The sequence below is a fragment of the Aphelocoma coerulescens genome (genome assembly GCF_041296385.1).
Source record: "Aphelocoma coerulescens isolate FSJ_1873_10779 chromosome W unlocalized genomic scaffold, UR_Acoe_1.0 ChrW_unloc_scaf_1, whole genome shotgun sequence".
Taxonomy (NCBI): domain Eukaryota; kingdom Metazoa; phylum Chordata; class Aves; order Passeriformes; family Corvidae; genus Aphelocoma; species Aphelocoma coerulescens.
This window is the reverse complement of record NW_027184080.1, coordinates 17,775,124-17,802,576: the sequence shown is the minus strand read 5'-3', so window position 1 is coordinate 17,802,576 and position 27,453 is coordinate 17,775,124. Positions and strand designations below refer to the sequence as shown.

The following is a 27,453-nucleotide window of genomic DNA, read 5'->3' as shown; positions in this document are numbered from 1 at the left end:
TGAGTGCTGAGTGCAGTTCTCGGCCTCACCATTTAAGAAGGATGTGAAGGTCCTCGAATGCATTCAGAGGAGGGCAACCAAGCTGGTGAAAGGGCTGGAAGGCATGTCCTGGGAGGAGTGGCTGAGGACTCTGGGTTTGTCTAGTTTGCAGAAAAGGAGGCTGAGGGGTGACCTCATGGCTCTCTGCAGCTCCCTGAGGAGGGGAAGTGGAGAGGAAGGTGCTGAGCTCTTCTCCCTGGGATCCAGCGACAGTATGCATAGTAATGTTTCACAGCTGTGCCAGGGGAAGTTCAGACTGGACCTAAGGAAGCATTTTTTTACCAAGAGGGTGGTCAAACACTGGAATGGCCTTCCTAGAGCAGCGGTCAATGCCCCAATCCTGTCAGTGTTTAAGAGGCATTTGGACAATGCCATTGATATCATGCTGTAACTTTTCATCAGCCCTGAAGTGGTCAGGCATTTGAATTAGATGAGTGTTTTATGTTCCTTCCAACTGAATTGTTCTATTCTATTGTATTGGGGAGCCCAGAACTGGACACAGGACTCAGGTGGGACCTCACCTCCCTCGACTTAGTGGCAACATTGTAACTTTTTCCAGTTTTCACGAAATGAAGTAGTAGAGGAAGCAAGTTATCTTTTCCTGTCTCTAATGATGTCTTCTCTTTTTCATAGAATCATTAAGGTTGGAAAAGACCTTTAAAATCATCAAGTCCAACCATCAACCTAGCACCACAACCATGTTCACCATGTTCTAAAATGCCACATCCACATGTTTTTGAACACTTCCAGGGATGGTGACTCTACCATTTCTATGGGCAGCCTTTTCCAATGCTTTACAACCCTTTCAGTGAAGAAATTTTTCCTAATATCCAATCTAAACCTCCCCTGGTGGAACTTGAGTCTGTTTCCTCTCATCCTGTCACTTGTTACCTGGGAGAAGAGACTGATCCCCGCCTGGCTACAACCTTCTTTCAGGTAGTCGTAGAGAGCAATAAGGTCCCCCTGAGTCTCCTTTTCTCTAGGCTGAGCCCACCAAGCTCCCCTCAGCTTCTCCTCATCAGACTTGTGCTCCAGACCCTTCCCCAGCTCTGTTGCCTTCTCTGGACATGCTCCAGCACTTTATTGTCTTTCTTGCAGTGAGGAGTCCAAAACTGAACACAGTACCTGAGGTGTGGGATCACCACTGCCAAATACAGGCGGACAAACACTTCTCTAGTCCTGCTGGCCACACTATTTCTGATGCAAGCCAGGATGGCATTGGCATTCTTGGACACCTGGGCACATGCTGGCTCATGTTCAGATGCTGTCAACCAACACCCCCATGTCCTTTTTCACCAGGCAGCTTTCCAGCCACTCTTCCCCCAGCCTGTAGCACTGCAGGGGGTTGTTGTGACCCAAGGGCAGGACCCTGCACTTGGCCTTGTTGAACCTCATACAGTTGGCCTTGGCACATCCATCCAGCCTGTCCAGATCCCTCTGTAGAGCCTTCCTACCCTCCAGCAGATCAACACTCCTGCCCAACTTTGTGTTATCTGTGAACTTACTGAGGGTACATTCTACTGCTTCCTCCAGGTCATCGATGAAGATATTAAACAGGACTGGCCCAAATACTGAGCCCTGGGGAACACCACTAGTGACCAGTTGCCAACTGGATGTAGCACCATTCACCACCACTCTCCAGGCCTGGCCATCCAGACTGTTTTTTACCCAGCTGAGAGTACACCTGTCCACACCATGAACAGCCAATTTCTCCAGGACAATGCTGTGGGAAACAGTGTCAAAGGTTTTACTGAAGTCCAGGCAGACAACATTCACAGCCTTTCTCTCATCCACTAGGTGGGTCACCTGGTCAAAGATGGAGATCAGGTTGGTCAAGCAGGACATGCCTTTCATAAACCCATGCTGGCTGGGCCTCATTCCATGGTTGTTCTGCACATGCCGTATGATGGTAGTCAAGATGGTCTGTTCCATGACCTTCCCTGACATCAAGGTCAGGCTGACAGGCCAGTATTTCCCTGGATCCTCCTTCTGAAACTCCTTATAGATTGACATCACATTTGCTAACTCACAGTCACCTGGAACATCCTTGGTTGACCAGGACTGAATGATTGATTAAATGATTGAAAGTGACTTGGTGAGCTCTTCTGCCAACTCCCTCAGTACCCTTGAGTGGATCCCATCTGGCTCCATGGACTTGTGGGTGTCTGAGTGGCACAGCAGGTCACTGACCATTCTCTCCTGGATTATGGGGGCTTCATTCTGCTCCCTGTCTCTGACTTCCAGGTCAGGGGGTGTGTGCCCTGAGGACAACTGGTCTTGGTATTAAAGACTGAGGCAAAGACATTAAGTACCTCAGCCTTTTCCTCATCCTTTGTCACTATGTTTCTCCTCACATCCAACAAAGGATGGAGATTCTCCTTAGCCCTCCTTTTGTTGCTGATGTATTTGTAGAAACACTTTTTATGTCTAAGGTAGTAGTTCTGCTGGCCCCCCTCCTTACTTCTCTGAGAATTGAAAACTCTTTGATTCCTCTTGATTTCCTGGTTGATGTTTCCCCATGTGAGCAAGTGATAACACTATTCTATTAGTCATGATTTTCATTTTTTTTCTCTTGAAAATGACAGAATATAACAGTATCTTTTCTGAGTACATTTTATTTTAATTCATTTGAAAGGTATTGATAGTGGTCAGCTTTATAAGTAATTGCAAGTGAAAATTAGTTTCCATTTTTCCTGTGGGACACATGAAATTTTTTTAAAAGAGTCAAGTATTTAAGAATAGTTCAGATCCTGGGTTCTGAGGCAGAGTCCGTTTATTTCAGCTCGAGCTGGTGCCTCCAGAGAGGGACCCTGAACAAAGAAATTCCTGGCTCTTTATACCCTCATAGTCTGTGCCCCTGATCTTCACGTGCCCTGCATGCTCCTCTTGGTCCAATGGCGATTTATAGTCTAGGGTCTTCTAGCACTTCACTGGATTCTTTCTCCATGTCCATGTGGCCAGGCCATTAACTGCTCTTATCTTCCAGCTTGGGCCAGCCTTGAGGCCCTCCAGGGTCTCAACCCTTATCTGACAGTATCCAGTCTTTGTTTCCTCCCCTGAGTAGCCATTCATGCTGACAGAGTTCATTTAGAGTTCATCTATGCCAAACTTTGAGCAGGGCCCACTCATGCTAAGCTGTGAGCAAGTTACAATTAAATCATAGAATCACAGAATCATAGAATATGCTGAGTTGGAAAGGACCCACAAGGATCATCAAGTCCAACTCCTGGCCCTGCACAGGACACCCCAAGAATCACACCATGTGCCTGAGAGTATTGTCCAAATGCTTCTTGAACTCTGGCAGACTTAGTGCTGTGACCACTTCCCTGGGGAGCCTGTTTCAGTCCTCAACCACCCTCTGGGTGAAGAACATTTTCCTAATATTTAACATAAACCTCCCCTGACTCAGCTTCATGCTGTTTCCTCAAGTCCTGTCACTGGTCACACAGAGAAGAGATCAGTGCCTGCCCCTCCACTTCCCCTTGTGAGGATGTTGAAGACTGCAATGAGGTGTCCCCTCAGTCTCCTCTTCTCCAGGCTGAACAGACCAAGTGACCTCAGCCTCTCCTCATACAGCTTCCCCTCCAGACTCTTCACCATTCTAATGGCCCTCCTTTGGACATGCTCTAATAGCTTAAATGTCTTTCTTATATTGTAGTGCCACTTAAACCTACACAATTAATTTCTAATATTTCTAATATTGTATAAGTAAATTTATTTTAATCCCCAGTGGCAAGGAAAGGGATTCAGAACTAGAACAAATAGTAAATACCTTATTGATGTCATTAACAATTCAAAAATATTTCTGAGTTATTACTGATGGGAATTTTCAATGAGATAAAATAGGCATGTTGAACACAAGCTACAAAAAGGCTGATGTTCTTGGCAAACAGTTTTTATTTTAATTTGTGGAAATAGCAAGATTATAAAAGTCTTGAAAAACTTCATCTCATGTTTGCTATGCTGTAGACTTTGAAAATCACTTTTTCTCTACCAAAAACAATCACTTCATTCAGTTTTATTGTCCATGTAATATTGGGATTCTCCTGTATTTTTGTCTTTTAGGAATATTAAGTCCACAAAAAGAACATTTTGGTTTATTAGCAGCAAATAATGAAACAAATAAAATTACAAAACCAAGGACTATTATAAACAACTCTGATCTGCATAAATTTGGTCATCAGCATGTTCTGCATTAACTTCACTTTCAAATATCTCTTAAAATTTCCATTGACAGAACACCTGTACTTTTGAATATCTTTTCCCTTATATTCCTTCCTTCACTTCTAAGAGAACTGTGCTGCCTTTTGTTTTTTACCATTACCTCTTTCAGAATTTCACTAATAACTGTTTGCTCTGTATTCCAGCCCTGTTCTTTTCCTGCTTTTCTGGTGCAGATCTAAGTATTTGATATGAGCTATTCAGTTAACTCTGGTAATACAAATTTTTAAATATTTATTTCAAAATAAGTATAACTTAGTCATTACTGATAAGAGGAAGGTATTTAAATGAGGTAATTGCTTTATTACCTTTTTATGTGGTTTACATATAGCTTTAAATAGGAATCTCTAATGGCTTGAATCAGTTATTTGGTGGTTAAATTTTGGTATGAAACTTCACTGTTTTGATACGGCCCTGAACATTTTCATAGGTCATCCTAGGCTTTCTGTTAATAGTGACTTTAAAAGCCTTGGATCAGATTGGATGTGTGACATTTGAGACTTTTTTTTTACTAATCTATAGGCAGCAGTGAAATTGAAAAAAGCTACAGATACCTATAAACTGTATGTGGAGAAATATGCTGCAGTTAAATCTGCTTTTGAACAGAAGATGACAGAAACTGCACAGGTAAGTGTTATATTAAATGACTTATCTTTAAAATAAATTAATGTGTTCTATTTTACCTTTCTGATGATATGTGAAATCAAAGCTTTTGAAAAATTGGTTCAAGATAGAGTGATCTCCATTGGAAATTGATATGAACAATAATGCCAGAAGTAATATGTTTGAAGGGCAAACATTTACCATGTATGTTGTGATGACAGTGTCCTTGAATGACACAGTTGAACACTAGCACTCTGAAAGACTTTTTTATGAAGGAAACTTTTGAAAGTATTGTAGATACATTGAGATCATGTGGGAAATCTTGTGAATTGCTGGAGAGATTAATTCATAGGAGTTTTAAAACTAAGATCCATCATGTTTTCATTATCATTCTGGCAAAACACTTTAGGAACAGCTTGTGAAAGTGACTTTCCAGGGTTTATGTGAGGTGGTCAAAAGCACATCTATTCAAATTTTTGTTTTGTTTTTTTTAAAGCTGTTTTAATCTGTATGTCAGAGGATATCATGTTCTTTGTATGAATACATGTGCTGCTGCTTGTTATGTTTTAAAGTTTCTTTTTCAAATTTGTTGATTTTGTTGGTTACCTTGCTCTGGAAGTTACTGAACCCCCACTGAAATAGATCCTGTGAATGCTTTTGATTTACTTTAGAGCAAATTCAGTCAGGTTGATTTAAATCTTTATTTAGTCTCAAAAAAACCGTCTGCTATCTATTCCTTACTTTACAAGAAAGAGATTGTGTTTATAGCAGTTGACTTACTGCTCTCTAAAACAATAAGAAAAAAATTACCGAATATGACTTTAATAGACTGGCCTTGCTAAAATTGCACTTCAAACTTGTCCCTAACAAGCAAGAAAGCTGTGAGTAATGAACAGGAGTTTTTGTTTAGAACTGACAGAAGATAAACATGAAGAGTATTTGAAATGGATTTTATTGTCAGTGAAGGAAAATTTAGGGTATTTCAGCAAGAAAATTAGCTGGGCTTTTCATAATATCTTAAAAAATTAATTTGAACAATTCTCTACAACAAAATAATGAAAAAAGTAGCAGTTTCTTTTGTATCCAGAGACTGAATATGAAGATGCTTTTTGTTCAGCTTTATTTCTCTTATTAGGTAGGCATGAGTTATTTAAAACAGGCTGAGATGTAGAGAAAATAAATCTTTTTACTATACTAGGTCTTATAGCTGGAAAAACATGACCATGCTTTTGGGCTATTTGTTTTGTTTTGCAGTACAGAAATTATATAAATTTATGTCTGACTGCAAACCACACTTGCATAAATAATCTTAGTTCATTAACTGCAACAACCCTTTTACTCATAATTTTTCACTTAATATGGTAACGGACACCTGGAAACTCTTAATACTTTCCACAGCTATCCATATTGGAAATGAAAATTGGAATTCTACCAGTCTAAGTCCTATCTGTTAACTTTGTTTCAAGTATAATGGTGTAGCTGCATCTACAGTTTGGTTGCAGGGGGGCTACTTTAAAGATGATGCAATAGGAAAAATAACACTTGTGAATATCATAGAATCACAGAATAGCCCAGGTTGGAAGGGACCTTTAAGATCATCTAGTTCTAACCCCTTGCCATGGGCACAAACACCTTGCACAGACCAGGTTGCTCCAAGCCCTATCCAGCCTGGCCTTGAACACTTCCAGGAATGGGGCATCCACAGCTTCTCTGAGCAACCTGTGCCAGTGCCTCACCACCCTCAGAGTGAAGAATTTTTTCCTAATATCTAATTTAAACCTACTGTCCCTCAGTTTGAAACCATTCCCCCTTGTCCCGTCACTACGTGCTCTTATAAAAAGTCTCTCTCCATCTTTCTTGCAGGCTCACTTCAGGTATTCAAAGGCCACAATTAGGTCACCCTGAAGATTTCTCTTTTTCAGGCTGAACAAACCCAACTCCCTCAGCCTTTCCTCATAAGAGAGATGCTCCATCCCTCTAATCAACTTGGTGGCCTCCTCTGGACTCCTTCCCACAGGTCTTTCCTGTGCTGGGGAGCCCAGAGCTGGATGCAGTGATGCTTGAAGTGGCCACCTAAAAACAGAGACTAGACAAGAATAAGGGAATAAAGGTAGGTATTTATTTGAAGGGCCTTCAAAGGTACACCCTGGGGAGTCCAGAGGCTACTGCCAATATGGACCCCAAGATGGACAACAGGTCACGAGTTCTTCACACTTTTATAAGTTTGGTTCATTTGCATATCAGGGTTAATTCTCCAATTAAAGCTTCAGTTAATGATGTAATTTCCCCAAGCTTGTCTCCCCCTCCCCCTTTAGAGGCTTTTGGTTTATACTTTTTGAGCCTAGGACGGTCTGAGTGTCCTTGGAGAGCAGGCCTGGAGAGGCTTTGTTATGTCTACCTAGCACGAGAGAGCAGAAATTAACAGGCTACAAGAAACTTCAGAGTTACACACTAGGCAGTACAGGATTTGAAAAATATGAAAGTTAAAACCTAAGGCATCAGCAGCACTCTAGGTGGGGTCTCACAAGAGCAGAGGAGAGGGGCAGAATCCACTCCCTCAAAGTGCTGACCAGTCTGCTTTTAATGCAGCCCAGGATACAATTGGCTTTCTAGACTGCAAGCGCACATTGCCGTCTCATGTCCAGTCTCTCATCCACCAACACCACCAAGTCCTTCTCAGCAGGGCTGCTCTCAATCCATTCATCTCCCAGCCTGTATGACACTGGGTATTGCCCCAACCCAGGTGCAGCACCAGCACTTGGTCTTGAACCTCATGAGGTTCCTGTGGGACCACTTCTTGAGCTTGTCCAGGTCCCTCTGGATGGCATCTCATCCTTCAGGTGTCAATTGCACCACTCAGCTTGATGTCATCTGCAAACTTGCTGGGGGGGGGCACTCGATCTCACTATGTCACTGATGATGTTGAATAGCTCTGGTCCCAATACGGACCCCTAAAGGACACCACTTGTCACTGATGTCCATCGGGACTCTGAGCCATTGACCAATACCCTCTGGATGCAACCATCCAACCACTTTCTTATCCATCTAACAGTCCACCTATCGAATCCATCCCTCTCCAATTTAGCGAGAAGGATGTTGTGGGGGACTGTGTCAAAGGCTTTACAGAAGTCCAGATAAATGAGATCCGTAGCTCTTCCCTTGTCCACTGATGTAGTCACTCCATCATAGAAGGCCACAGGTTGGTGAAGCAGATTTTGCCCTTGGTGAAGCTGTGCTGGCTGTCCTGAATCACCTCACTGTCCTCCATGTGCCTTAGCAGAGCTTCTAGGAGGATCTGTTCCATGGTCTTCCCAGGCACAGAGGTGATGCTGACAGGTCAGTAGTTCCCTTGATCCTCCTTTCAACCCTTTTTAAAGGTGGGTACAATGTTTCCTCTTTTCCAGTCACCTGGGACTTCACCTGACTGCCACGGCTTTTCAGATATGGAGAGTGACTTGGCAACTACATCAGACAATTTCATCAGGACTGGGATGCATCTCATTGTGTCTCATAGACTTATGTACGTTCAGGTTCCTCAGGTGGTCATAAACCTGATCTTCTCTTACATTGGGAGGGACTTTGTTTCCCCAGTCTCCATCCTGCTGTCCATCCACTTGAGAGGTGTGGGAAGAGAAGATGCCATTGAAAACTGAGGAAAAAAGTTGTTGAGCACCTCAGTCTTTTCCTCATCTATTGTTGCCAGTTCACCAGAGTTGTTTATTGTGGGGGATACACCTTATTTGACTTTCCTTTTCTGGCTAACGTACCTGTAGAAGCCCTTCCTTGTTATTCTTTGTGTTCCTTGGCAGGCTGAGTTCCAGTTTTGCCTTGGCCTTCCTGACCCCATCCCTAAACAACCAAACTTCATCTTTATACTCTTCCCAGGTCACCCGTCCTTGTTTCCAGTGCCTGTGCATTTGTTTCTTTCCCTTTAGTTTGACCAGCAGTTCCCTACTCAGCCATGCTGGTCTCTTGCCTTCCTTGCCCGATTTCTTACTCCTGGGGATCGCAAGCTCTTGTGCTCTATGAAAGACTTCCTTAAAGATCTGCCAGCTGTTCCACTCCCTTGTTCCTGAGGGCCATCTCCCAGGGGATCCTATTGACTATCTCCTTGAAGAGCTGGAAGTTTGCTTTCCTAAAGTTCAGGGACCTAACTTTCCTCCTTATGTGACCCTTGCCCCTCAGGACTGCAAACTCCACTGGTGCATGATCACTGCAGCCCAGGCTGCCTCCAGTCTTGACATCCCCAATTAGTTTGCTTACGTTGGTGACCATCAGATCCAGTATCGCATCCCCTCTGGTAGGGCTGTCTATTACCTGGTTCAAGAAGTTATCCTCCATGCATTCCAGGAGTCTCCTAGATTGCTACAGCTCTCCTTGCTACTCCCCCAGCAGATGTCAGGGTGGTTGAAGTCCCCCAGCAGGACAAGAGCCTGTGAGCACGATGCCTCCTGCAGCTGGAGCAAGATGGCTTCATCAATAGGCTCCTCTTGGTCAAGCAGCCTGTAGTAGACACCAACCACTAAATTCCCTTTGTTGCCTTGGTCTGATTCTTACCCACAGGTTTTCAACCTGTTTGTGGCTGTTCTTCAGAGACAACTCTTCACACTCAATCCAACTCTTGATGTAGAGGGGACACCCTCCACCTCTCCTTCCTCACCTGTCCCTTCTGAATAGCCTGTAGCCATCGATAGCCACACTCCAGTCATGGGATTTCTCCCACCAAGTTTCAGTAATGGCAACAAAGTCATAGCTTTCTAGCAGCATGGTGGCTTCCAACTCCTCCTGTTTGTTGTCCATGCCATGTGCATTGGTGTAAAGGCACCTCGGCTGGGCTGTCAGCTGTGTCACTTTCCTAGAGGAACACCCTTTAATTCCTTTGAGATAATTCTCTGGTGTTTCCCTGTTGGCTTCTGTTACCTCAGGAGTCCCTGTCTCATTTCCATAAAACTGCAAGTGTGTTCCAGTGTGGCCAGCACATTTCAGAATCATGGGCAGAGGACCCTCGCTAGCAACCTTTGCCAATCAATCACACCCTAGATTATCTTAATTTGCAGTACATTTCACTTTAAATATACTAATTCTAAAAACAAAATAAGTGAACAGCGTGAGCATTCTCAGCTGTTTCAGTGCAAAATCAGTTGTCTTAAATCTGTTTTAGACCATTCAGATAAAATTTTTCTGAGGATGCAAACACCTTGAATTCTTGGGGCTATATTCTAGGTAGTCATGTAGCAATATCCTCACTTAACTGTCTTCTTTTCGTAGTTAAACTCCACCAATACTGTTGTATAAATTTTACATTTTTTCCTTTCTCCTAATTTATTAAATTACCTGCTATTATCAAAGTGACATGGCTTGTGATACATTATTTTGAGAAGTTGAAATTAGAAACATGATCTTCCTAATATTAAATTGCAAATTATGTGGGTTTTTTCTGCAGTAAACATGGAACGATTTTTATGATTAAAGACATAGGAAAATATAATTCACTTTCTGTTTCAGATACTGGATTTGGCAGAAATTCTTCATGTTGAAAGTTTTTCTGAATAAAACTATGGTTGTATTATACAATTGCTATGCATTTGTTATGAAAACATCTCATTTGTCAGTTATTTCACCTTTTTAGAAGCTTTTTTATAATCACATAGTGCAGTCAGTTATTGGAACAAATTAAATAACTGGAAGTGCTAAGTTATTCTTTGAAAGTCCTGTCTTAATTAGAACTGAGTGCAGTTGACTGGATAACTGTTGTTGAGCAGTTTTTATATAAATAAAGTTCAAGAATGAGTAATAATTAGTCACATTTTAAAACCGACAGGAAAATGTACGTTTATAAAAAGGAATAATGCTTGCTTACGCTGTGTATGCTGAGTTGAATAGATAAAGATCCTATGGATGATTTTTCTTTTTTTTATTGTAGCTTAAAATGCTAAGAATTGACTTGCATTTATTGGGTCATTAACATTACAGATTTCTTTCAGTACATCTTTTCAAAATGGACTGATCTTACAAAACTGAAAGTAAACAATTTGGTTAATGATTATAGCTGATTGTATTATAGTACCTAGATAGATTTAGTCTTTGATCAGACCTCTTTGTGTTATTTCCTGTGCAAGGCCAAGATGGCAAGAGAAAAAAAATATCTCTGAATGGCTGGCTGTTTCGATATACACTATAGAGAAGAGTTTAAAGGAGAATGTTTTGTAGAGTTTTATGGAGACCTCAAACCAAACACGAAGGAAGTGGCATTGGCATAATCTCAAAACTTGTGTACTAGTTTGAAAACAAACCAGTGGGAGGCACCAAGTCAGAATAACAATTTAATGGGGAAAATTAAAGGAAAGGGAAAAAAAAAAGAAAGACTAAAAGAAAACACTGGTTCAAACTGACAGAGTCAAGATACAACCTGAGTCCCTGTTAGGCAGGGTGGTGGTAGCAGTCCTCTGAAGCGGTGATCCTGTAGAGAAAAAAAGTCTTCTCTTCCTCAGAAGGTCCAGTGGTGGCTCTGTAGCTCCTGTCCTCTGGAAATCCAGTGGAGAAGGGATGTCTCTGGTGTTCAGTCTCAGATTATATCCACGATGGGATGCTTGGTTCCTCCCTCTGGGTGGAGCATCTCACAATGGTGTAATGAGTCATGAGGCCAAGTGTTGATTAGGCTCATTAACAGAAGATAGTCCGGAGGGAGTTATCTCTGAGTCATTCGGCAGGACAATGATGGGCCATTAACAGCAAGGTAGTCTGGGGGGAGGAGGCAAGGAAACACTGCCCCACCTGATTTCAACGGCTCATGAGTGTGGTAATAGAATACACTTCAACCCAGGACAACTTGACTTTGAGTTTAGGTAAAAATTAGGTAGTTGTGGTTTAACTCCAGCCGGCAACTAAGTACCATGCAGCCACTCACTCCCTCCTCCCTCCCTGGTGGAATGGTGAGGAGAATTGGAAAAAGGTAAAACCTGTGTTGCAATAAGAACAGTTTAATAATTGAAAAAAGTAAAATATTCCATACCATATTATTATTGTTATATCCCTTTGGCCAGTTTGGGTCAGCTGTCCCAGCTGTGCTCCCTCCCAGCTTCTTGTGCAGCTCCTCACTGGCAGAGCATAAGACTGAAAAGCCTTTGACTCAGGGTAAGCACTGCTCAGAAGCAACCAAAACATCAGTGTATTATCAGCATTATTCTCATACTGAATCCAAAACACAGCACTGTACCAGCTACTGAGAAGAAATGAACTCTTATCCCAAACGAAATCAGGACAGTGGTGAAAATAGGCTGGAAGATCACATTGCATATGGATGTTGACACTGTGATAGTGGTTGAGAGTAGATATAGAGATGGGCCATACATAGCTTTGAAAGTAAAATAATATAGGTTATGTAATCAAGCAGTCAGTAAAAGAAATAACATCCTAGAATAGGCTACAGAGGATGACCACTTGAGGAAAAAAAATAATTTATCTGCTTGATTGATGGCTAGACAGGCATATAAGTATGGCAAAAGAAAGAAAGATTGAGTTTAGAAGAGAGATTTGATTTGTCTATATGATGTGGTACTTGTTTATGAATCAAGAGTACCAGGAGGTGTGAAATGTGAAGAGATGATCTTCAGAAAACCCTGGAAAAGGTGGAGAGAAGATTAAATGGTGCTCCAAAGTTTGGACAGTTACAGAAGTAGGAAGAGATCTAGGACAGAGCAGGGGTAAAACACGGACTTCAAGATGATTATGGTTGACTGTTGGGAAGGATGACCTTTTTAGTTCTGATCTTTGGCTAGGAAACGGTCATTAGAGACATTGGAAATGATTTTAAAATAGGTGTCAGGTGAAAGTCTGGGTAAGGTCCAACAGGAGGGCAAATTGATTAGCTCAGTTGGTTAGAGCATGGTGCTAATAACACCAAGGTTGCAGGTTTGATCCGTGTATGGGCCATTCACTTCAGAGTTGGACTTGATAATCCTTGTGGGTGCTTTCAAACTCAGAATATTCTGTGATCCTAAATTCCAGACAAGCTGCAAAGCTTTTATACAGTGAGTTTAAAGATCAAACAAATGAATTGCTTCTAAAGAAGCAAAGGATATAGATTTAACTGAAGAAACATAAAGCATGTGTATATTGTGAGCAGGAAAAGAGGGTGATGAGGAGTCACAAAACAGATTCAGAAATAGGATTTCTGGAGTTAGATAAAAAACCTAAACTCTTCAGATATGAAAAAAGTGGGGGGTTTTTTTTGTTTGTTTTTTATTAAACATCATTCAATCCTATTTTCTTTTGGTAGAAATATGTCAGACTTAAAAAAATCAAGATAGGTGAAGGTTTAAAGAGTAAATAGAAAAGTTGGATAATGCTTCTAAAAGGTTATTATAAAGTATATTATTTCATAACTATGAATTCTGCACCTTCCTTTCTTAAACGCTGTCATTACCATAATCAAAATCTGAAAAAAAACCTGTTTTTCTCTTTATTATATTTCTTAAAATTTAAGGTTTAGTTTTTCAAGAATTCTTTTCATTATGAATAACTGTTTGTATTGGTTTACAGAAATTTCAAGACATTGAAGAAACACACCTTCTTCATATGAAAGAGATTATAGAATCATTGTCAATTAGCATAAAAGAAATTCATTTGCAAATAGGAGAGGTAATTTTTATATTATCATTTGTTTGGATCATGCTACATATATTTCTTAACTCTTAAATGAAACATTTCTTACTGTGTTTGTGGTAATTACAGGATCACATCTTTCAAATTATTGTAGATTTTAAAACAAGTATGAGTAGAAGATAGAAATAATCTACAGAATTCAAAAGACTTTCAAGCAGATATGGTTCTTTTTACCACAGATATCAAATGTTATGCAAGTATAGAACTTGTTTATGAGATGTTTGAAGGAGATTTAAATGTACTAAATTGCTGTTTTGGTCTTTTGTGATGTTTCTATATATGTATTCTCTTTTGTTATTCAAGCTTCTCTGAATTTTTTTATTAAATGGGTCATCCTCTAATTTTGTTCATTGTATTGCAAATCTTTTTAATATCTAAATTCAACATAACCTGAATATTTTATTGATTCCTGGTGTATTTATAAGTTTAGTATCACAAATTTTACAGAATAAGGCTGAATAATTGTTACATTTTGTGTTAACCAAAAAGAATATATTTATTGACAATTTTGAATTCTTTTCCCTAGATATTAATTAGCACCCATTTCACACATTTCAGGATACTTGTACTTTTCTTTAACTAAAACTTGAAATTATATCATTCTGAAAACTTCCAAATTTTTAATATGCTTTGGTTTTTATGAGCAAAAGACCTTCAGTAACAGTACTGAAAGAAGCTTTTATAGTGTCTTTTCTCTAGATGCAAGTTGGTTTAATCCTTATAAGTAGTCCTTAATTTTTGATATTCTGAAATGTAGGTTTATTTGTATATATCTGAGTCACTGTTTTCCTTGGGTTTGAGGTTTTCTGCTAATGAATGGTAGTTGCAAGGGTCATGCTATTTATTTCTAAAGCATATACATACTGCCTTGTTGGAAAATCTTATTAACCATGTGGTTGTCAGACTAAAAAACAGTACAAGGGTAATGCTTTTACTCAAGCAGGTGAGAATTGTGAGAATACAGTGCTAATAGTTTACACCCTTAAGTGGTGCTGGCTTAAGAGCCATTGTAGTGGGACATGTTGCTGAAAAATTCCAAAAATTATGGATTACAAAAGTGGTTTAGATAGAAGAAATGGAAGGAAATCTTAAACACATCATCAAGCTGTATTCTTTCATTCCTCATTTGCATCTGTATCTCAAACACCTTTGCTAATACTAAAGCAAAGAAGGGATTTCCTTGGTAAAATACCTGTAAATTTTTGGAAGCCCTGTAATATATTTTGGAGGCAAGTATTTTGAACCCTAACTCTAGAGAAAACCACTTTTTAAAGTTAATTACATTCTTTCAATTACTGGTTTTAAAATTCCTTTTGTGGAGTGTTTTGTCTTTTTTTTTTTTTTTTGACAGGTACATGAAGAGTTTATTGATAACATGACAAATACTACGATTAAGAGTTTAATACAGAAATTTTCTGAGTCAAAAGGAACTGGGAAGGAAAGACCTGGTAAGAGATAAAAAATAACAGTGTAGGAAACGTTAATATAAAAACTGTAGATTTCCACTCCTAAGAAAAGGTCAAACTCTATTTGTTAATGTTTTATAGTGGTAATGTACTTACCATTTCAAATTCTTAGGATTAATTATCTTTGATATTAAATGATTCATGGAATTTTATCAACACAATTTCATAGAGTCCTAAAAATGGTTTGGGTTTTAAGGGACCTCAAAATAATCTAGTTCCAACCCCCTGCCATGGACAGAAACACCTTCCACTAGACCAGGTTTCTCCAAGCCCTATCCTGCCTGGCCTTGAACACTTCCAGGAATGGGGCATCCACAGCTTCTCTGGGCAACCTATGCCAGGGTCTCACCACCCTCACAGTAAAGAATTTCTTCCTAATATCTAATCTAACTCTACCTTCTGGCAGTTTGAAGCCATTCCCCCTTGTCCTGTCACTACATGCCCCTGTCAAAAATCCCTGTCCAGCTCTCTTGTAGCCCCTTTAGGTACTGGAAGGTGATAGAAGGTCTCCTCAAAGCCTTCTCTTCTCCAGGCCGAACAGCCCCACCTGTCTGTTTTCATAGCAGAGGAGCTCCAGCCCTCTGATCATCTTTGTGGCCCTCCTCTGGACTTGCTCCAACAGGTCCGCATCTTTCTTGTGTTGGGGACCCCAGAGCTGGATGCAGTACTCAGGTGGGGTCTCACCAGAGCAGAGTAGAGGGGCAGAATCCCCTCCCTCGACCTGCTGCCCATGCTGCTTTGAATGCAGCAGCCCAGGTGTCATGAATGAGTGCTTTAAGATCACTTAAAGAATCACTGGCAAAGGTATCAGTAAAAACAGATTTAATATAAAAGCAACAGCACAATAAAGTTCATTGGCAAGGTTCACTCTGCTACTTACTAGATGGTTATGGCACCCCAAGGAAAAGCAACAAACAAAAAATTCAGAGTCCATCAATCCAAACCAAAATAAACCAAAAAATATCTATGTGGAGGTGTGTGTGGGGGTGTGTGCGTGTGTATGTGAGACAAAAGGATAGAAAGGGTAAGGATAAAAGGAAATACAGTCTAAAGGTCCAACAGCACTTAACAGCATTTAAACTTAACAGTACTTATCTTGCCTTATAATTTAAGTTAAACAATTTAGCAAAGGATTCATATAGGATTTACTATACCACAACAGTACCTTACTCTACAGGCCTAACTTACAAATCTAAAGTACTTAAGAATCTAGGAGAGCAGCGTTTCTCCCACATTTGCTATAGCATATGCACACTTGCATGCACACAGATATAAAGAGTTTGTACAAGGTACCAGTGAAAAATACCTCTCAAAGGTAGTGAAATACTCACTTCTCAATGGGAGAAGGGTCGAGGGAGGCCTTACCACTCTCTACAACTACCTGAAAAGAGGTTGTAGTCAGGTGGAGGTTGGTCTCCTCTCCCAGGCAACCACTGACAATGAGAGGACGCAGTCTTAAGCTCCGCCAGGGGAAGTTTAGGTTAAATGTCAGGAAAAAATTCTTCACTGGAAGAGTGATTGGGCCCTGGAATCATCTGCCCAGGGAGGTGGTAGAGTCACCGTCCCTGGACATGTTTAAAAAAAGACTGGACATGGCACTCAGTGCCATGGTTTAATTGATGAGGAGGTGTTAGGTCCTTGATGATCTCAAAGGTCTTTTCCAACCTAGTTTATTTTGTGATTCTGTGATTCTTTATCAGCCCAGGATTCATTGTTATTCCGTGGTCCTCTGAGTATAGCAAACTTAAGAGTTCACTGGCTCTCAGAGGTCCCACTCAGGGAGTTTGCTGGTTGCAGCTGCTGCAGGCCAGGAGAGCTCAAAAGGTCTTACTTTGGACTGCTGTTTATAGGGTTGCAAGACAGTGGGCTTTGGTCATAACAGTGTTTCATCCTGGCCACACTTTAAGTCATAAACTTTCTTTGAAAGTGTGAGAACAAAAATATTGTTCCACTTGGGTTGTTATTCAAGCAAAAATGTTTCCAAGGCTGTTCATTAAAAACCCAGAAGCTCATTAGCCAGCACTAGTTCCTGGGAGCAGACTGTTTCTGATAAGCTCAAGAGGAGCTGAGCCCAGGTGCTGTTCATCAAGGCTGGGGCCTAACGAGCATTTCTCACATCATGGCAGGGGAGGAGGGGAGGAGGATGCACCACCACAAGCTACCCTTTGACTAAAGTCAAGATCTCTTGCCCCACAGAGTGGTGGTGTGGTCACCTCTTGCCTCTTTGCCTATAAACAGAGATTTAATTATGTTCCAATTATAAATTCAGGACATTTTTTAATCAGGTTACTATTACAGCTGGTAAAGGGGGTCAGCGGCTCTGACCCAGGAAGAGGTGACCAGTCCGGGGAGATGGTCCCGAAAGGAATCGCCTTCCCGAGGCCCGGTGTTTTCCCTCAGCTGCTGGCAGGAGGGCCCGTGCAGAGACTGTCAGCTCTTTAGTGATTATCAGCTCGTGATTCCAGCTCAGCTCTGCAGGGCAGCCTCCAGGCCAAGCCAGACCAGAGAGAGAGATGAGAGACTCGTGTGGCTGGTTCCGCACAGAGGTAGCTTTATTGTTGATCCCCTCTGGCGAAGGGGAAAGCCAGGGACGAGAACCCTCTCTGAGCCACAGGGGCCAGAGGGCTTGCTTTTATAGGGATACAGGGGATCAGTAAAGGCCAATGGGTTACAGAGGATCTGGGATGGGTACAGACCAATGGGTTATGAAGGATCTGCATAGCTTCTCCCAAAGGATTGTGGGTCTGTCTTTTCTCGCTGTGACCAGAGAAGTGGTTGCCTTTCCAGGGAGTCCTGCTGGGCGATTGCGAAATCTCTTATCTCAGCAGAGATCCCTCCAGGGCAGGGGCTGGGCATACCCCACAACTCCCCCTTCTGTATTTATTAAAAAGGTATTCCCAGCAGCCTTTCTGCAGCAATGTAGGAGGCAAGAGAACATAAGTAATAATTACAATGAATACCCACAAAGCTCCCTTAATCAAAGATGCAATCCATCCCGTTATTTCCCATCGTCCAAAAAGGTCATTATCTACTTTTAGGTCATCGAGGCAGCAGTGAGGACAGCATCAACATAGATATATTTCATCTTTGGACAGGGATGGGGCTTCTGAGAGGGAATATAAGCGAGATTTGTTAGCTTTGTGGTGAGAGGGGAGGTTTTGGGGTTTAGGGAGGTTTTACAAGGGTTGAGGGAAGGGAATATTTGGGGTAAAAAGGGGGGTGGTAACATAAACTAAGGATCAATTTTTTCTGGCTGTGTCTGGCCTACGGCTTGACTTTTGCCGTAGCATCTTGTTCAGCTTTGTTTGGTCTGCTGCCGTGTGGTGGGACGATCTTTTCTCTGGTTGATGGTCGTTTGGCGGCGTCTCCGTCTCCATGCAGAACTGGTCTGGTTTTGGGGAGGTCCTGTATTTGACTCAGGAGAGTTCTTGTTGGTGTTTATAGGAGAAGTGTTCATAGGGCCTAGGTATGGTTTTATATTTTTTCCTGGGAACCACTTCGGGCCAGATGGTAGCTGGACACAGGCGTAGCCTCTCCGCAAGGTAATCAATTGGAAAGGCCCAGAGACCTGGTGTGATTCAGGGTCCTTCACCAGCCCTGGTGGCTTCTCCGTGAGCTTAGCTTGGGTTGAATTTGAGGTGGCGGAGTACTGGGGGGTCAGGCTCTGATGATGTACCATTTAGGAAGTTAATGACATAGAAAGCCGTACAGAGTCTTTCAACAGGAGACAAGATTTCTGTTTCTCTCTGTTGCTGATTGAGGACTCTTTTGAGGGTTTGGTGGGTCCTTTCTATGATGGATTGTCCTGTGGGATTGCTAGGTATGCCTGTCTTGTGTTTTATTCCCCATTGGTTGAAGAAATCTTTTAACTTACGGGAGGTGTAGGCAGGCCCATTATCTGTTTTGATTTCTTCAGGGACTCCCAGGGTGGCGAAGACAAGGAGAAAATGCTTGATGACGTGGACAGCATTTTCTCCTGCATGGGCTGACGCAAACATTGCCTCAGAAAATGTGTCAACTGACACGTGCACATATTTGGATCTCCCAAAGGATGGGAAGTGGGTTACATCGGTTTGCCACAATTGGCAGATGTTCAGACCACGGGGGTTGACTCCGGTACCCATAGATGGTATTTGGTAGTTCTGGCAGTTAGGGCACGTTGCAACGATTGCTTTTGCTTGATCCTTTGAAAGCTTGAACATTCTGACGAGGGCAGGAATGTTTTGGTGAAAAAATGCATGTGACAACTTCACCTGGGCAAAGATGTCGGGGACGTTTGCAGTCTCTGCTGGCATGGCCAGTGCATCTGCTCTCCTGTTCCCTTCGGCAATGGGACCAGGGAGGTCGATGTGTGACCTCACATGCATAATATAGTAAGGCTGTTTTCTGTGGGAGATTAAATGAATTAATGTAGAAACCAATTGGAATAATTTTTGGTTGGAGACCTCCTTTAGAAAAGTATGTTCAGCCCTCATAGCTATGCCAGCGACATAAGCCGAATCTGTGACCAAATTAAAAGGTTCATCTTTAAACTTCTCAAAGGCTCTGACAACAGCTGCTAACTCAGCAATCTGTGGAGATCCCTCTACTATTTGCATATCAGATTCCCATTTTTGGGTATTGGGTTGCCTCCATGTCATGACAGATTGCTAGGACGAGCCAGGCCCATAGGTAAAGACGGTCAGAGCTTTGAGAGGTTTTCTACTTTGGATTAATTTTGGAATCAATTTAAAAGCTGTATCACGGTAGAAAAATCTATGTTTTGGCATGTGAATGGAAATTTGGCCTGTGTAGCTATCTAGGGCTAACTGGAGGCTCTCATTGGTCTGGAGCAACTGCTTCAGATCTTCAGTGGTCAATGGCAAGTATATGCATGTGAACTCACACCCTGCAAGAGAGCGGAGACGAGTTCTGGACTTTTATCTTAAATGTGCCATTACTTCTTGGAAGGTGGTTAATGTTTTTGTAGGTTGATGGCTTGTGAAGACCCATTCAAGTATCAGCAAAGGGTCTCTGAGTTGAGGGTCCCATTGGAAGATCAGTCCGTGTAAACGGGGAGCTTTACCCAAAACTGCAAACTGGAGAGGCAGGCTGGGTTCAACATGATGGGCTTGGCGTGAAGACAGGGCTTCTTGGACTTTGGTGATGGTATCTCGGGCTTCAGGCGTCAGGGCGCATGGAGAGTCCAAGTCTCCGCTGCCACAGAGGAGGTTGGAGAGGGGAGTGAGGTCTTCTGTTGTGATTCCCAGAAGGGGGAATATCCAATTTATGGATCCACACAGGCTGTTTAAGTCCCTTAGGGTTTTGGGGTCCTCTTTGATGGCGAGTTGCTGGAGTACGATAGTTCTCTCACGGATCTGGAGGCCGAAGTAAGTCCATGGGCTGGAGTGCTGCACTTTGTCCTCACGAATCTCGAACCCTGCTTCTCCTATGGCTTCAATTGTCTTTTTAAGAGTTCTGTCCAAATAAGTTTTTTCTGATGCACAGATTAGTATGTCATCCATATAGTGGTAGATGATTGCTTCTGGTAACAGGCTCCTGATGGGAGACAGAATGTGGGCGACGTACCACTGGCAGATGGTAGGGCTGTTCGTCATGCCTTGTGGGAGGACGAGCCAATGGTATCTTCTTAGTGGGGCTTGTTTATTAAGAGAGGGTATGGAGAAGGTGAACCGTGGTGCGTCCTGAGGATGGAGCAGGATGTTAAAGAAAGAGTCTTTTATGTCTATGATGGCAAGCAGCCAGTCCCGGGGCAGCATCGATGGCGATGGCAGGCCGGGTTGGAGGGGGCCCATGTCTTCAGTGACCTCATTGATCTTTCGTAGGTCCTGGAATAGTCTCCATTTGTCCTTGCCAGGCTTTTTCAGTACAAAGACAGGGGAATTCCAAGGGCTTGTGGTTTCAGTGATATGACCTTTGGCAAGTTGCTCTTCCACCAGGGCTTCCAGCACGCTGAGTTTTTCTTTCTCAAGGGGCCACTGCCTTGTCCACTTTGGGTTGTCAGTCTTCCAGGTGAGCGGGGGAGTAGATGGCAGTGTGCGTTTCTCAGTGGCCCCAGTCAGAAATCCTGGCTGGGAATGGTAAGGGTGGCACCTCACTGGGATAGAAGGTCTCTGCCCCATAGGGTGATGGGGGCTCTTACCACGAATGGTCGGGTGGTCGCTATCTTGCCTTCTGGTCCTTCGATGACAACATTTCGTTTGCTTCTCATGGATACTGCAACTCCACCAATCCCAGAGATCATACCTTCCACTGGCTCCAGTTCCCAATTCCCTGGCCACTCGGAGTGGGTGATGATGGTCACGTCTGCTCCGGTGTCCAGCATCCCTGGGTGGTAGACCCTCTCTCCTTTACAGAACAAGCTGCACTCAATGGTCGGTTTGTTTGAGCCCACAATCTCTATCCACATTGCTGTAGGATTGAGAGGAAGCTGTTCTGGGCCGTTCTGTGGAAGTAAAAAAGCTTGTGCAATCGGTGTTCCCTGTGGGAGAAAGAAAGGTGTGTCCGTGCAGCAAAGCTGGACAAGAATCTCTTGTCCAGGGAGCACTGTTTGTATCTCGGGTAATACAAAGAGTTGTTCTGGACCATGGAGGGTATTGCTTAGGATAAGAATGTCCCATGGGCCATTCTGCGGTCCATACTTTCCTATGGGAATACGGTAAAAACGCTTGTCAACAAAGTTAATTGGCAGTGATGTTACCAGTTGGCATCTGGTTCCCATCGGTAGCACTCCATGTGTTGGATCCTTCTCACGTGTTCTGGGATCGCCTGGGATGATGGTGCCGGGTGAGGTCCAGTTGTCTGCTCTCGGTGGTCTGATGTGGAGTTCACAGCCGGGGCGGGGTAGTATGGCCTTTGATTTATTGTCTGAGCGCGGGGCCTTGACACCACACTGTGATAGAAGTTTTTTGGACGCTGCTGGTGCTGTTGCTGTCTCTGGTGCCTTTGGTAGGCGGCACAATGGTCCTGGGTGGGTGACCTTTGTGGGCAGTCCTTTATAAAGTGTCCAAGTTCGCCACAATACAAACAGCGCCCGTTCTCCTTAGAGACTGCTGCAGCAAATGCACCGGAAACTCCCTCTGTGATGCCTTTTACAACTGCTTGGGTCATTGTGTTCTCTGTGGATGTGTGTCTAGTACAGCTCTCTATCATTTGTTCTATTGTGGGTTCTGTGTCCATGGGTAGGGCCCTCAAGATATTCTTACATTTTTCATTAGCATTTACCATGGCAAGTTTACCCAAAAGCTCTTTTCGTCCATCCGGACTCTCTATCTGTTTCTCTAAGCTAGCTTTTAAACGATCAACAAACTGAATGAAGCTTTCATTTACTGACTGTTTGATGTTAGAGAAATATTGTGTAGGAACAGAATCATCAGGAGTAAGGAGCAGCGATGTCTTAGCTGCAATAGCTATGTCTTGTAATGCTACTTCAGATAAGGTTGCAGCTTGATCTGAGGGTTTTTGGAGGTCACCTTCTCCAGCCAGTTGTTCTATTGTCCAATCTGTCTGATTTGCATCTTTAGCATAAGTGTCAGACAGTGTTTTTAAATGTCTCATCCAATGCCTTTCCCATAACATATATTCAGCAGGGGAAAGGATGCAGTTAATGTTTTTAATATCATGTGGTACTAATGTATAGGCAGAGAAAGTGACTTCCAATAAGTTTCTAAAGAAATGTGACCCTCTCCCATGTTCTTTTGCTGCCTTGCAAAGCTCTTTGACTTCTTTGTATGGGATAGGTTCCCATGTTTTTGTAGATGATGGACCACCCCCCCTCGATTTCCCTATAATGACTGGAAAGGCTGAGATTTTCTGGGCTAACTCCCAATCTCCCTCCCGGTTCGCTTCTCTTCGTGTGTGTGCCCATCGGTCCTCAGATTCAGAGTCAGAGCTGCTGCTACTGTCATCTGAAAAGGAGGGATAAGCTTTGGCAGGGCGGGGCTGGGATACAGGGGGCGTAGCGTGGCATTTTTGAAATGCTGGCTTTCCTTTAGCCAGGGCGGGAATAGCGGGGTGTTGGGGGTGGTTTGAGGGGTGGAAAGGGGGTCTGTTGTGGCAGCATGGGGGTGGAGAGGTTGTACAGCAGCAGGTCGTTTGGGGGGAGGTCGGGTTGTAGGTAGTATCGGTTTCGCAATTCTGTGTGGAGTCGGGATGGGCTGTAGGAGGGTGTGGGGGGGCGGTGGGCTTTAGGGCAGCAGCGGAGGAGATGGGGATTGCGCAAGATCCCGTGGTAGGGGGAGGGGGGAGTTCAGGGAGAGGGGGAGCATCAGCAGGGATTGCGAAAGATGCAGCTGGGGGGGGGGAGAGAGTGGGTGTGCCGGCGCCTGCCAGGGTGTCAGGGCCATTTGCGGGGTGGCGGGGGGGGGGGGGGAGATTCTATGGGCGATAGCCTGGGGCAGTGCCACGGATAGCTGCGTTCCGCCAACGGCGAGAGGGGCGGATGCTGGCGGGGGGCGTGACGCTTGTTCCGTGCCCCACAGTGTGTGCGCAGAGCTCTGCGGGACCGGCCCCGTGTTGTACCATGCTTGCTGCGTGGGTGCGGGGGGGGGGGGAAGCGGCGTCGGGGCGGCTTGCTGGGACAGGGCAGCCGTGCTGGGGTGGGGGGGGGGGGGCAGGGCCGCGTGGAGCAGGGATGCGGCGGGGCGCTGGGACGTGGTGGGGTGGGGGGGGTCGGAGGCACCGCGAGCCGGTAGGAGAGGGGGAAGGGTGGTGTCGTGCGCGAAGGGTTGCGAAATACCAGGGGCACAGGGAGATGGGGCTGGGGGGGGGCTCAGAGGCATCCATCCCGGGGAGGGGGGATGGGTCTGGGATGGGTGCCGCGTGCGCTGCCTAGGAGGTGGCAGCGGAACCGAGGGGGCGAGCCGCGGGGGTTGGGTATGGGAGGACTGCCGGGAATAGGGGATCGGGGTAGGGAAGTGGGGTGGCCGGCGCCCCAGCCGGGCCAGGGCCGGAGCGGCTGGCGGGGTCCGCGCTCTGGCTGGCTATTGCCGGAGGCAGAGAGGGGGAGTGGGAGGGGGGAAGGGCAGAGAAGGGGTTTGGCTGAGGGGGGTTTTTCGCACGACACGTTTTAACCAATAAATGAAATAAAGGAATGAATTTGGAAACAGAGAGGTTTCCCGAGGCTTGAGAGGAATACAGTTTGTTCCCCACTCTGTCCCAGAACGGATCAGAAAGGACAGAGTCTGAGGTAGCATCAGGAAAATTTCGAGATATCCAATTACTAAAAGACTTGAGATTTTTCTTAGAAAGAGCACCTTTACAGAATTTAAAGTCATATTTTAAGAGAAGGGTTAGGAGAAAGGGGTATAGGTATTCCTCAGATTGGGAAAGGCTGGGTTTAGCTTGCCTATGTCCCATCTTAGTTCCTCCCTCAGCAGAAAAAAAGAGAAAAAAAAACCAAAATTACTTTAAGTTGCACGCAAGAAAGAGGAGAGCCCCAAATTTAAACTTACAAATCCCATTTCCTGGTGGGGCTGGCTCCTAGAAAGGTCTGCTGGGGGGATGGTCTGGCAGTTCGATCCTCAGGGACTTCAGTCCTAGGTGGGAGGCGAAGGTCTCGAACTGTCCCCATCCAAAAGGCCTGCTAAAACGTAGGTCTATCTTCAGAGGATCAGCACACGAACGGCTGGTTCTGTCTTGGCGATCAAGACGCAGCTCAGGCCAGGTCCGGGGTCCAAGGCTGTTCGGGCACCAGTTATTACAGTTGTTGGAGGGGGTCAGCGGCTCTGACCCAGGAAGAGGTGACCAGTCCGGGGAGATGGTCCCGAAAGGAATTGCCTTCCCGAGGCCCGGTGTCTTCCCTCAGCTGCTGGCAGGAGGGCCCGTGCAGAGACTGTCAGCTCTTTAGTGATTATCAGCTCGTGATTCCAGCTCAGCTCTGCAGGGCAGCCTCCAGGCCAAGCCAGACCAGAGAGAGAGATGAGAGACTCGTGTGGCTGGTTCCGCACAGAGGTAGCTTTATTGTTGATCCCCTCTGGCGAAGGGGAAAGCCAGGGACGAGAACCCTCTCTGAGCCACAGGGGCCAGAGGGCTTGCTTTTATAGGGATACAGGGGATCAGTAAAGGCCAATGGGTTACAGAGGATCTGGGATGGGTACAGACCAATGGGTTATGAAGGATCTGCATAGCTTCTCCCAAAGGATTGTGGGTCTGTCTTTTCTCGCTGTGACCAGAGAAGTGGTTGCCTTTCCAGGGAGTCCTGCTGGGCGATTGCGAAATCTCTTATCTCTTAGCAGAGATCCCTCCAGGGCAGGGGCTGGGCATACCCCACAGGTTACCTAAATTTTTTTTTTCTCTTCTTTGAACATGATGGAACAATATTATATATGTGAGGAGGTCTGTGTGACAGTGTTACCTGTCTAGCCAGTATCCACTCTAACGTATAGGACAATATTCAACAATGAGCATAATATATCCAAAAATCAGCAATATTACAATAGGGTGCAACATTAGATCCAGAATTCCTGTTGTGGTTGGTGACCACCTGAACAAAATGTCCCACCAGTGATGTTCTCCATCTCTCATCACTCTTTCCAAGACATGGTGTCTCTCTTCTGTATCGTGATGAACAGTGATTAGGGTTCTGTGTCCATTGTTTCAGATGTGTTTCAGCAGTTGGCACGGGTTGCCGTGCTGCAGTAAGTTTTTCACTAGTGTAAGGTTCATTCCAATGGGGGTGGGCAGTAAATCTTCATAGGACCTGTAGGTAGATTGTAGTAATTCATGGGTTGGGACAGGAGCTAAAAAGTTGAAGTTGCATCCCCTAATTCTGGAAAAATTTCAAACACATGTTTGAGTGATTGCCCATTTCTGTAGTGGTGTGATCTATAAGTATGGAATCACAAATAGTTCTCATACAAACACAACCCTTTCCAACGTAAACAAGCACAGTTTCAAGGATTTCATCAGGGTGTATTTCAAAATTACAAACATTTTGTTCAGTGTCAAGACAAGTGTCTTGGGCCTTAATTGTGTTACTTTCACAAATAAATCCCTGTTCTCGCACAACACATGCATCAACATTGACAGTTTGCCACTTGTTCCCATTTTGTTGGGGCCATATTCTGTGTTGTATTGGATAGAGTATAGTTCCATGGTGATTTAACCCCAGTGCAATTATTGGGTATATGGGGTATACCAAAGCACTGCGTATTGTTAAAACAAAAGCTGTGGCTTTACTGTTGGTAGGGTCATAGGTGAAGTTAACTAGATGCCACCAAGATTAAAATTCTCTTTCAAATTTTTTTGCATTGTCACAGATTATCTTATGAATTTCAGTGGGCAATGTACCTTCATAGCCCTCCCTTATAATTGCTGCTGCAGTAAACTGTATCCACAATTGAGCTTGGATGCAGTTGAGAGCATAAGAAGTATTGGTTTGGGCTGCACTGAGAGCATTCACTATCATCTGGTGATCCTTTTCATCAGTTCTTTCCAAGTGAGGTAATATATCTGATGAGCCATTGATTAGTTCCTAATGACAATAAGGAAGATTGTATTGGATGTTTCAGTTGGTATAGATCACTTGTTACTGAGTTTATTTTGTTTGCTAAGACTTCAGCAGCCATGCTATTTAATACTCCTAATCCTGTCCCTGGGATACCAGTCGCATCTCTTCTGGATCATTTTGGAGAGGTGAAGGTCCGTCCATGCAACCATGCCAACCACCCTGCATAGGATGTAGACAGGAATGGTGAGCAGACAGGTTTGATTGCAGAGATATTGATCTGCATTGATAATTCCACTCGTTTGAGGGACCATTGTTACAGTCCAGTTTAAAAGTTATTAGAAATGCTTATGCCTGAATTAGAGTGAAAACTAGACCATATGCCAAAGTCAATAGTATGGGTTTTATTTAAAAGTAAATATGAGAGAGAGAGAGAAAATGAGAGAAAAAGAAAGAGAAAAGTAGAAAAAATGTGGGGGGACAGAAAGAGAGTGACAGAGACAGAATAAAGAAAATATCACCACTCCATGGCTCCCAATGATGTTCCGTTGATCCTCTCCAGCTGGTCTTCTTTGTTGCAGTGGGGATACTGCAACACGCCTATATCAAACCAGGAGTCCCGTGGAAAAGAAACAAATATATACGGACGGATTCTTGCTAGATGTTTCAGAGATGTTTATTTCCCCAGCCGCATGGCCGGGCTCTGCCGAGAGACTCTGCCACAGTCACAGGAGCCGAGCTGCTTTGCCCGCGCAGGGGAACACAAACCAACCAATGGGGAACAAGGCTGAGCAGGGGCAGGGAAACCCCGTGCCTCCCCCCCAGGGCCCCTCTCCCAGGGCTACAGGGCGCGGGGGAGGGACCCCAACATCTCACCCGTTTTATTTTAATAAAAGGAGAATGAAGACAACTGGATAAACATAACAAGAACAGTTTCAAAACAAAACAAGCCACCCTCCTGAGTCTTTAAATGTCCAAACAGATTCTGCGGAACATCTTAGGGCTGACAGAAGG

At 43.9% G+C, this 27,453-nt stretch overlaps 1 protein-coding gene across 1 annotated transcript in view; it reads left to right on the top strand.

Moving 5' to 3' along the window:
• The window catches only part of LOC138102765 (F-BAR domain only protein 2-like), a 257,438-nt gene that overhangs the window by 86,860 nt on the left and 143,125 nt on the right, over window positions 1–27,453 (top strand). Inside the window, exons 6-8 of the mRNA XM_069000522.1 lie at window positions 4,783–4,887; window positions 13,405–13,503; window positions 14,879–14,975. Coding sequence (XP_068856623.1) covers window positions 4,783–4,887; window positions 13,405–13,503; window positions 14,879–14,975 — 301 coding nt within the window. The remainder of the gene's footprint in view (window positions 1–4,782; window positions 4,888–13,404; window positions 13,504–14,878; window positions 14,976–27,453) is intronic.